An 11610-nucleotide genomic window follows, 5' to 3' on the forward strand; every position below is an offset into this window, starting at 1 on the left:
TAATTACCATACACTACCTGTCACAATTTGATTTATGACCCCTGATTTATGGCTTGATTTATGATCTTTTGATTTATGGTTTACTTTATGGTATGCTGACTGACAAGGCTTGGGACATGTCTGACTGACAGGCTGATATGTTTATTACCCCACCAGAACCCCCCCACCCTTGTCTTCTGCCGCAGACGTCACCTCACACCCACCAGGATGTAACTTGTTTTACGACCTACACAGGCACCCCTAAACAAACACCAGCCATCACTATGTAAATTATCTCACAGTTGTTTGATAAGAGCCCCCATCAGTGTTAATTGTATGCAAAGCAATGCTGTAGCCGTGCTGTCTACTGTGTATCAGATCTTGTGGTTTGGTATGTGAGACTTTAAGTTTTGTTTAATTTGAAGACATTTAAAATATATGTTTTATATCAGGGGTGTCAAACTCATTTTGGCCGAGGGCCACATTGGCATATTGGCTGTCCTCCGAGGGCCAGATGTAACTTATAAATGTAATAAAATGTAACCAAATGTAATATATGTAAATGAATGTAATTACTCCTTAATGTTAAATAACTCTCAATATATTATTTATTCAATCAAATATTACAGTTGCATGGAAAAAATGTTTGCTTGTTGCTCTATTAACATAAATCCTTTTAATTTGTCATGTCATGAAATCCAAAAACTCCATCAATCAAGAACCAAACTATTCAAGTGAATAGAAATGACATGACATCAAGTTATATTAACTTTGAAATTATTAACTGAAATAAGGCTTAATAAATATAAAATCAAATTGTGAGCTGTTAAGAACATAGCATTTCCTCAGATTTAGCAGTTCCTCATACAACCACTAGTGGGAGCTGCAGCAGCAGCACCACAAGTCCGCAGTCTTTACTGAGTCAGAGCTACAGCCCAGCCACGGGCTACAGGGCTCAGCTCAGCCAGTCTGGAGCGTTTTTACAATTTTTAAGTTCTTCTGTGTATGAAATAAAGATTTTTGTAACCGAATAATACAGCTCTCTACAGTTCATCTTTCAGCCCAATCAGCTAACAGCAGCCGTTTAGAGCATGAGTCACTGCTGGGATTACATTATAAACAGGTCAGTTATCGCGCTGCTAACCTCAGGATGTTTATAACTACGGAGTTTAGAACACACCACGGCTGCAAGGTTAGACTGTTGAAGGCTACTGAAGACTATTAAAGGCTATTGGAGGTTATTGAAAGGGTTATTGAGGGCAGAAATTAGTAAAGGCTGGTTAGATAAGTGATTCACGTCCTCGTACTTTGCTGCGGTGAAACTGCGACTAGCGCTGTCTCAGTGATGTTTATTAACGTCATTAAAACAGATTTTGTCAGCTATTGTCTTATAAATATTTACACAGAACTTATATCTCTCCTAAAAAGCGTTTATTTTGGTCAGTAACACTCTTCGTAACACAAAAGGCATACCGGTCTTTCGCCTTGAAGCACAGCCGTCCGTCTGCATCAACTTCTCTTTTTCTGGACATTATGGGATAAACATTTATATGTCTCAATTCCACCCGCGAAGTTACACCTTCCCTCCGGCAGGGTTTCCACATCAATGACTACACTGCCGTGTAGTGGCAGTAAGCCGTAACTTTGCGGGTAATACAATCGACAAGCATTGTGGGAAATGTATTTTTTGGTCAAAGAACGCTTCTGACTTATTTATTATAGACACTAAGATCTTACAAGCTCTCGCGGGCCACATAAAAAGACGTGGCGGGCCACATTTGGCCCGCGGGCCTTGTGTTTGACACATGTGTTTTATATTATGGGTGTCAATTAAATCATTGTAAATGATCGGACTGTTAAATGTTTTTTTAAAGCTATTGTGCGGTCACATTTACCACCCAACCAATCTACGCTGGTCTTTTACTTTTTTGTCTTTTTGAGATGTCTTTAAGGTCTACATTTTAGGCACACATGGTTTAAATGTATGCTAAATGGAAAGTCAGACTTACTTTGATTCTTTTCATTTGAGAGAACACTCATAGGTCTTTAAGGCATACATTTCAGGATCTTATGTTTTAAATGTAGGCTAAATGTATAGCAGTCTTTTACGTTTAGTCTGTTCATTTTGAGATGTCTTTAAGGCATACATTTCAGAACATTGTGTTTTAAATGTAAAGTAAATGTGTGGAATCCTTTTAGTTTTAGTCTGTCCACATTAAGATGTTTTTTTTTTTTTTTAAGGTCTACATTTTCAGCTTGTTATGTTTTAAATGTGGTTGATGTTAAATGTTTGAATTGTTATTTGTGTAAAACAACACACTTTTACCTAAACACATTAAAAAAGTAAGATACATGTTTAATGTAATCTCTTAAGTATAAATTCTAAACCTGTGAATAAAATAATCTAATTTTCAGTTTAACAATTTTAAGAATCTGTATCGACACATAATACAACATCTACTAAACCTATTTAAATGGTAGTTACGTTTCAAAAACTACACCAATCACAGGCTAAATGTTTTAAATATGTTAATAGCGGTAGGAGTGGTCTACGTGGCCTTGTATATAGATGGCTCACAACTCTGTTGGAGATGACCATTCAGACGCTAGCCTGAAAAAACCACGATGGACGCAAGCTTTCTTGGTAAGCATGACTTTTACAACAAAGTTTTACATACATTCTGTTGTTTGTCATTTAAAAGTGTTACAAATGTATTCTTGCTTAACAGTTATTTTCTTGGTCTAGGAACCTGTGAGCTGGAAACAATCCAAGCCGTTCAAAATATTGAAGGTTTATCTCAACTTTGTGAGGGTATGTGTGTATAAATTATATATTTCTTTTTATTCTTTTTGTTTAGATCTAGACATTCACTAGAAACATTTCTTACATTTCCACAGAGTCTGTGAACACATCAGCGCATGTGGACCCTCTTGGTAAGTATTTCTAATTTTCAAATTTTTCTAATTTTCTAATTTGTGTTGTTTGTTGCTTGATAGTTACTTAAATTATTTCTATAGCAGGTCTAAAACGCTTAGTGGATAGTATCACGCCACCCGGATTCGACAATTTGTACAAACAGCCAAAAAATCCTCAACTACAGGATATAACCAACAACAATGGATACAGGAGAGCCTTTAAGCCGAACTTAACGAGCAGTCCGGAGGTGTTGCTTGGTAAACGTTGCAACAGGGGACCCTCTTCAAGCAGAAAACGCATCAGGCTGGAAGACAGCTGTATACTGTTAGATACAGGTACATACATTTCGGCATACTCAATATTTCAATTTGTCTTTTGTCTTTAAGATTAGCGACTCATATGTAATGTGCTCTATTCACAGATTTGAACAACGCTGGACAGTCTACGAATGGAGAAAGGGTGTTGCACAACGATGTCCAGGATGTTTTAAACAAGGACGAATGGTCGGAGGATTTGACGGACATCTGGGATCAGAACAGTTTCAGCGAACCAGTCGAAAAAACTGTTGCTGCCGCACCACCGAATGTTGGAATAAATGCTTCGGACAAACACAGAGACACTGACGCAAATGAGTTACGATCAAACCAAGAGCATGAGCATCAAGATCAGGTAGGACCCGATGGTGATTTAAACAGTATTGGCGAGGTTTTAACTGTTCTAAGACAGCTTTCTGAAGAAAACAGAAAAATATTGCTAGATAACAAAACAATCACAGAATCAAACAGAAAACTAACAGAAGCTTGTATTAAAACTTCCCAAGACAACGAAAGGTTAAATGCAAAGATATCTCAAGAAAATTTGAACAATTTAATTGAGCTACGTAGACAATCTGCCATTAACCGTAGACATGAAAAAGGTATTCAAGAGATACACAAACAACTAAATATATATCTGGATGAATTTAGAAAGTTTGATATGTCTGGTAATGTGTCAAAAGATCAATTCAAATCTTTAATACAAATAATGTTTAAAATGCAAAAGGCGTTAGAGATAAAATTATCGCCATTTCAGCCTATTGCGGGGCCATCCTCTCGTGTTTAGTGTTGCCGATAGTTAGAGGCTAGTGTTTTTCCACATTGTTACAGAAATCATCATTTTCACATATTTTCAAATGTATATTTACATCTAAAACAAGCAATCAGACAAATATGGCATCTAAAAGATTTTGGGGGTCAGACAACAACCCGTGTGTTAGAGATGAATATGATTCATTGAACCAGTTGTCTATTGATGAACAATTGCAGCGTCTAAGCGAAATGTATGAGACGAATGTTAACCCTAATGTTCAGCAAAACATTGACACACAACACTTTGGCAACCATTATGTTTTGTCTAATCATTTAACCATTGACGAACAAATGCGGTATCTAAGTAATACGTACGATACACCTATTAACGGTCCAAGTAATAACCGACAAGTAACATTCACACAGGGTAATGCAGATGTTGACTTGTTTAGAAATCGTACCACACAAGCCCCGCCATCAAAGCGTTGTAGGTTTAGTGATAGTTGGCAGACAGATGTTTTGGAACAGATGTCGCACAGTGAGCAGTTGTCTTTTCTACAGGACAACGTCAACCTTGTTTTAGAATCTGTAGAGAGGGATACACAAAACTGTCTACAAACTATTCATACAGATCAGGCAGGTGGTGGTACACATGAAAATAGACATCCGTCACTCGATCCGACAGCATCCAACTTTGGTTTATCTGACAGCGATATTGCGGGGTTAGTGAGAAATGGTGGTGTTGTGGGTGATTACACTATAGTTCCGAGATCGCGGTTTAATAGTATTGTGTTACACAGGTCGTTGAATTTACGTCATGCGCCATCTACAGACATGGGTTCGTACGCTACTTATGTGCACAATGTGTTATCGCAAATAGTGTCATTCTCCAGAGTGTTGGCTGGTGATGGCGGTGTTATTGACATTACCCTTAGAGGCCATAGTTTAACATCTGATGTGAACGCTGTGTTGTCTTCCAGAGACGGTTATAATGTGAACAGGTTTTTGGATGCTATTGAAAGGGTTGTGCAAAGTAACAATAGTATTAAAACAGACAATAGTTTGGTGTTGACTGTCTCGATAGCCATGGTTAAAAATGGAGGTGCGCGATGTAGGGTGCGTGACCTTGCACACAATCAGGTGATTGACCGGAACAGAATGAACCTTTTTTGTCCAACAAACACCTCAAACAAACTGTGTTTTGCAATCTGTATCGCACATTTTTTAAATCCATCTACGCCACACAATGCATTAGAAACCATAGCAGAACAGATTCAGACAGATGTTGGCTACACGAGTGACCATAAAGTCGGTTTTAATGACATCAGTAGTTTTGAATACAAGTACGGCGTTAAAGTAGTTGTTTTCCACAAAGGCAGATTGTCTACGTAGCTCAATTAAATTGTTCAAATTTTCTTGAGATATCTTTGCATTTAACTGTGACAACCTTTCGTTGTCTTGGGAAGTTTTAATACAAGCTTCTGTTAGTTTTCTGTTTGATTCTGTGATTGTTTTGTTATCTAGCAATATTTTTCTGTTTTCTTCAGAAAGCTGTCTTAGAACAGTTAAAACCTCGCCAATACTGTTTAAATCACCATCGGGTCCTACCTGATCTTGATGCTCATGCTCTTGGTTTGATCGTAACTCATTTGCGTCAGTGTCTCTGTGTTTGTCCGAAGCGTTTATTCCAACATTCGGTGGTGCGGCAGCAACAGTTTTTTCGACTGGTTCGCTGAAACTGTTCTGATCCCAGATGTCCGTCAAATCCTCCGACCATTCGTCCTTGTTTAAAACATCCTGGACATCGTTGTGCAACACCCTTTCTCCATTCGTAGACTGTCCAGCGTTGTTCAAATCTGTGAATAGAGCACATTACATATGAGTCGCTAATCTTAAAGACAAAAGACAAATTGAAATATTGAGTATGCCGAAATGTATGTACCTGTATCTAACAGTATACAGCTGTCTTCCAGCCTGATGCGTTTTCTGCTTGAAGATGGTCCCCTGTTGCAACGTTTACCAAGCAACACCTCCGGACTGCTCGTTAAGTTCGGCTTAAAGGCTCTCCTGTATCCATTGTTGTTGGTTATATCCTGTAGTTGAGGATTTTTTGGCTGTTTGTACAAATTGTCGAATCCGGGTGGCGTGATACTATCCACTAAGCGTTTTAGACCTGCTATAGAAATAATTTAAGTAACTATCAAGCAACAAACAACACAAATTAGAAAATTAGAAAAATTTGAAAATTAGAAATACTTACCAAGAGGGTCCACATGCGCTGATGTGTTCACAGACTCTGTGGAAATGTAAGAAATGTTTCTAGTGAATGTCTAGATCTAAACAAAAAGAATAAAAAGAAATATATAATTTATACACACATACCCTCACAAAGTTGAGATAAACCTTCAATATTTTGAACGGCTTGGATTGTTTCCAGCTCACAGGTTCCTAGACCAAGAAAATAACTGTTAAGCAAGAATACATTTGTAACACTTTTAAATGACAAACAACAGAATGTATGTAAAACTTTGTTGTAAAAGTCATGCTTACCAAGAAAGCTTGCGTCCATCGTGGTTTTTTCAGGCTAGCGTCTGAATGGTCATCTCCAACAGAGTTGTGAGCCATCTATATACAAGGCCACGTAGACCACTCCTACCGCTATTAACATATTTAAAACATTTAGCCTGTGATTGGTGTAGTTTTTGAAACGTAACTACCATGTAAATAGGTTTAGTAGATGTTGTATTATGTGTCGATACAGATTCTTAAAATTGTTAAACTGAAAATTAGATTATTTTATTCACAGGTTTAGAATTTATACTTAAGAGATTACATTAAACATGTATCTTACTTTTTTAATGTGTTTAGGTAAAAGTGTGTTGTTTTACACAAATAACAATCCAAACATTTAACATCAACCACATTTAAAACATAACAAGCTGAAAATGTAGACCTTAAAAAAAAAAAAAAACATCTTAATGTGGACAGACTAAAACTAAAAGGATTCCACACATTTACTTTACATTTAAAACACAATGTTCTGAAATGTATGCCTTAAAGACATCTCAAAATGAACAGACTAAACGTAAAAGACTGCTATACATTTAGCCTACATTTAAAACATAAGATCCTGAAATGTATGCCTTAAAGACCTATGAGTGTTCTCTCAAATGAAAAGAATCAAAGTAAGTCTGACTTTCCATTTAGCATACATTTAAACCATGTGTGCCTAAAATGTAGACCTTAAAGACATCTCAAATTAAAAGACAAAAAAGTAAAAGACCAGCGTAGATTGGTTGGGTGGTAAATGTGACCACACAATAGCTTTAAAAAAACATTTAACAGTCCGATCATTTACAATGATTTAATGGACACCCATAATATAAAACATATATTTTAAATGTCTTCAAATTAAACAAAACTTAAAGTCTCACATACCAAACCACAAGATCTGATACACAGTAGACAGCACGGCTACAGCATTGCTTTGCATACAATTAACACTGATGGGGGCTCTTATCAAACAACTGTGAGATAATTTACATAGTGATGGCTGGTGTTTGTTTAGGGGTGCCTGTGTAGGTCGTAAAACAAGTTACATCCTGGTGGGTGTGAGGTGACGTCTGCGGCAGAAGACAAGGGTGGGGGGGTTCTGGTGGGGTAATAAACATATCAGCCTGTCAGTCAGATATGTCCCAAGCCTTGTCAGTCAGCATACCATAAAGTAAACCATAAATCAAAAGATCATAAATCAAGCCATAAATCAGGGGTCATAAATCAAATTGTGACAGGTAGTGTATGGTAATTACTACTGGTTAAGGAGGTCAAGTTTTTCTCCTCTTTTCTCATCTTCTCTGAAGAGCGGCAACATGGGAGCCTTAAAAACTACAGACTGTTCAACATCATGGTTTTTAGAGGAAGGATCCAAAAAGCTCATAATCTCAGAGATTTCAGCTGCAGTTTCCAATGTGAGGAACAGAGTGAGGAAATGGAAGAACCAAAGGAACAGTTTTAGTTAAGATCTGAAGCGGCAGAACAAGAAAAATCTCAGATAATCAGAGGAGAAGGATGATGAGAACAGTCATAGTCAACCTACAGACCTCCAGACCAGCTCCAAAGACCTACAACATCATCCTGCTGCAGATGGAGTCACTGTGCATCGTTCACTATTCACTATTCAGTGCACTTTACACAAGCAGAGGCTGAATGGGAGAGTAAGGAATGCAGAAGAAGCCTTTTCTGAGCACACGCCACAAACAGAGTCGCTTGAGGTATGCTAAAGCTAAAGTACATTTAGACAAATCAGCTTCATTTTGGAATAAGGCTCTGTGGACTGATGAAACTAAAATTATTAGAGTTATTTGGAGGGCGGTTATATAGCTTTCATATAGTGTAAAACTATAAAACACAAAATTTCAGAAAAAAGGTCATCATACTGAACATAGTAAAACATGGTGGTAGTGTGTGTGTGTGTGTGTGTGTGTGATGGTCTGGAGCTGCTGGATAACTTGTAAGCAGTAATAGATAAAATCAGGAATTCTGCTGTTTTTGTACCAGACAAGCCTAAAGGAGAATATTCAGCCATATGTTCCTTAGTGACCTCAAGCTCAGGTGTACTTGGGTTCTGCAGCAGGACAATGACCCAAAGCACACAATCAAAAAGTCCACCTCTGAATGACTTAAAAAAACTAAACTAAATGAAGGTTTTGAAGGAGTGGTCTAGTCAAAGTCTTGAGATTTAAGAATTAAAACAGTTCTGTAAAGACGAGTGGAACAAAATTCCTCCACAGAGATGTGAATGACTCATTGGCAGCCTGCCAGCTTTGCCACTAACAGAGAGCCCCGCCCCTTTTAGAGGAATCAGATTTCCTCTAAAGCAGCACAGCTTTAATGTATTGGTGTTTAGTCTTATCTACCTACAGTACTGAAAATGATTTGCTGTCTCAGGCTGTACATTATATTTTTGGTCATGATGTTGGGAACCATCATGGTGTGCCTGATGATGCTACAATCCATCCAGCTGGATCCTGTTTCAGAGGATGAGTGTGGCTGTTTGGAGTGTATGCCGAAACGTGAAGAGGATCCTTGGTTTTTACAGCGCTATAAGAGACAGATCCCAGTACTCCTGTCCAGTCAGAACAGCAACCTGAGTAAAAATACCAGTGACTGGTGGCAGGTAAGACTGTGAGAGTTTTAATTTATTTTATTAATGTATGTTTTTAATGTGTGACAGTGTTGCAAGAAGGTATAAGCTTTGATTTAGGAGAAAGAATGTTTTAAATCAGGTCTTAAAAAGTCTATTTTCTGTGTAAATACATGCTCAAAAGTAAAAAAAAAAAAAAGAAAATCTTATACCTTATATACAGCTCTGGAAAAATAAGAGAGCACTTAAAAATGTTGAGTTTCTTTGATTTGACCAAATTGAAAACCTCCGGAATATAATCAAGAGGAAGATGGATGATCACAAACCATCAAACCAAACTGAACTGCTTGAATTTTTGCACCAGGAGTAAAGCAGCATAAAGTTATCCAAAAGCAGTGTGTAAGACTGGTGGAGGAGAACATGATGCCAAGATGCATGAAAACTGTGATTAAAAACAAAAGTTATTCCACCAAATATTGATTTCATGTAAGACTGTCAGCGTTTTAATTTATTTTATTCACCCTCCTGTTACATTCACATTTTACATAACATCTTTTATGTTTGGGGTTTATTTGACCCCAGCAATTTTAAACTACAGAAAATTATAACATAATATTAAGATTTTTTACGCAAGTTTATGTTACATTCTATATGTGTTTTTTGAATACCCATTTTAAAAAAAATTAACTCTACCACCCCACCCACCCCCCCTTATACAACCAGAATACATGTAATGCAACTTTGGAGAAATATTCACATCAACATAAAATCTCATTCATTTCAATAAAATACAAAATTTGAGATCTTATTGGTATTTTATTGTCTTCTTATTATTTGTAAGTAAAGCTTTTTGTAATATTAAACATTTAGAATTAAAAATATTTTAGTAACATATAGTATTTTCGGGGTCAAAATTGATCTAAATTACAGCTATGTTGTGTAAACTATCAATATATTTGTAGGAACAATATATATATATATATATATATATATATATATTTTTTTTTCTCTCTACTGGATGAGAAATAATCAAAGTTTTCATGAGAATTATCCCCCCCTCCAATGAAATATCAGTGTGCACTAATACACTTGCACTAATACAGATATATTCATGTTATTTTAGGGCTCTAAAGTTTTTTAAAGATTATAAAATTCCATGTCAAAATAATCTTCACATCATTCAACACAAATGACACAAATGTGTGTAAAATTCAGATTTCTTAAAAATGTTTTATACAGCTAAAACAGCCTGGGGTCAAATTGGGGTCAAACAACAGCAATGTGTTCAAAATGTGTCTCATTCATTTTATGTTTACGAGGAAAATTCACCAAATATGAGGAAAATAAAATGATATTAACTGATTAAACATGGAATGGGGTCAAATTTACCCCAAATATAACAGTAGGGTTAATGTGTGACATTAATGTTTGACAGTGTTGTAAGAAGCTCTAAGCTATGATTAAGGAAAGAACATTTTAAATCAAGTCTTAAAAATCTATATCCTGTGTAAATACATCTTAAAAGAAAAATATGTAAGGGGCCGCCCGCGCCGTGGTCTTCCCACCACTAGAGGGAGGCCACGCTCTAAGCCAAGTGGTAATCAGCGCGATTAACAACAGCTGGTGTCACTACCTTATAAGGGCTTCCTTCCGGTTCCTCGGCGCAGAGTCTTGAGTATTCCTGTCAGAAAGCAAGACCACGCCGGTTTTCCTAGCGATCTCCTTAGAGTGGCCAAGTGGCTCTCTTTTTCTCTTCACCTCTATGAGAACAGTGTATACTGGGCTCAGTTCACAGAGGTTCTCTTTATTCCTTCTTTTTCTCTTCACCTCTATGGGAACAGTGTATACTGGGCTCAGTTCACAGAGGTTCTCTTTATTTCTTTCGGAGCTACCTGCTTCCCTTTAATCACTCCACCTCGTTGGTCGTGTCACCACGAGGCTGTCTTTCTTCTTTTCTCTCTCTCACTTTCGTCACAAAAAAAAAAAAAAAAAAAAACTTTCTATCGTTTCTAGCGACCAGAGGGGGAAACCTTTTCCCTTCTAACTTCGCTTACCTTTTTATCTAGCCTTTATTGGTTGGTTCTCACAGTTTACAAATCATTAATCCTGCTATAATTATTATTATTATTTTCTTTCACTTCGTTTACTTCAGTCATTTAGTTCTTTCCAGCGCTGACGTCATCGGCTCGTCCCCGGTGGCGCAGTGTGTAGGCCGGGGTCTCTGCGCCTCAGAGCCCATTCTCGCGGGTGTTCAAACCCCGCTCTCTGCGATTTTTATTTTAACTTTTTCAAACCTTATACTGTCGCTTTGTGTCTTCATTTCTTTCATTTCGCCACAGTAAAACAGTTCTTTCTACTCTTACACTTTAGTTTGTTTAATTATTCGGTGTTCTATACCCTGCCCCCAGTGTTAAAGCACCTACAGTCACTAATCACTCATAGCCCTCTATAGTGTTGTGGTCTACTCATTGGCCCTTCACACAAACTGTCTCGGTTCAAACCCA

General features: G+C 37.2%; 2 protein-coding genes across 3 annotated transcripts; one reads left to right on the top strand and one right to left on the bottom strand.

The window, feature by feature from the left end:
• On the top strand, nt 1-4242 carry LOC111193042 (uncharacterized). Its single transcript, XM_022671897.2, has 6 exons — nt 1-265; nt 2516-2623; nt 2726-2791; nt 2878-2913; nt 2998-3231; nt 3318-4242. Exons 2-6 carry the CDS (start codon nt 2605-2607, stop codon nt 3995-3997), a joined length of 1035 nt encoding a protein of 344 aa, XP_022527618.2. The 5' UTR covers nt 1-265; nt 2516-2604; the 3' UTR covers nt 3998-4242.
• A 15-nt stretch (nt 4243-4257) lies between these two features.
• Nucleotides 4258-7771, bottom strand: LOC125799190 (uncharacterized). Of its 2 annotated transcripts, none has more exons than XM_049475272.1 (6): nt 7507-7771; nt 6514-6621; nt 6346-6411; nt 6224-6259; nt 5906-6139; nt 4258-5819 (listed from the first exon to the last, which is right to left on the bottom strand). In XM_049475272.1, the coding sequence occupies exons 2-6, from the start codon at nt 6530-6532 to the stop codon at nt 5215-5217; spliced, it is 960 nt and encodes a 319-aa protein (XP_049331229.1). In that variant the 5' UTR covers nt 6533-6621; nt 7507-7771; the 3' UTR covers nt 4258-5214. The 2 variants fall into 2 exon arrangements, 1 of the variants encoding a protein (XP_049331229.1); XR_007438017.1 differs by having other exon boundaries at nt 5597-5819; nt 6346-6428.
• Between the last annotated feature and the right edge of the window lie 3839 nt (nt 7772-11610).

Source organism: Astyanax mexicanus, chromosome 2, assembly GCF_023375975.1.
Source record: "Astyanax mexicanus isolate ESR-SI-001 chromosome 2, AstMex3_surface, whole genome shotgun sequence".
In the NCBI taxonomy this organism is placed as follows: Eukaryota; Metazoa; Chordata; class Actinopteri; order Characiformes; family Acestrorhamphidae; genus Astyanax; species Astyanax mexicanus.

What these genes read in the sequence shown, in the direction of transcription:
- LOC111193042 (XM_022671897.2), top strand. An exon ending in TTTATCTCAACTTTGTGAGG is followed by an intron (nt 2,792 to 2,877) that starts GTATGTGTGTAT and finishes ACATTTCCACAG; the next exon opens with AGTCTGTGAACACATCAGCG. An exon ending in CTGTATACTGTTAGATACAG is followed by an intron (nt 3,232 to 3,317) that starts GTACATACATTT and finishes CTCTATTCACAG; the next exon opens with ATTTGAACAACGCTGGACAG.
- LOC125799190 (XM_049475272.1), bottom strand. An exon ending in TTTATCTCAACTTTGTGAGG is followed by an intron (nt 6,260 to 6,345) that starts GTATGTGTGTAT and finishes ACATTTCCACAG; the next exon opens with AGTCTGTGAACACATCAGCG. An exon ending in AGCGCATGTGGACCCTCTTG is followed by an intron (nt 6,140 to 6,223) that starts GTAAGTATTTCT and finishes TTATTTCTATAG; the next exon opens with CAGGTCTAAAACGCTTAGTG.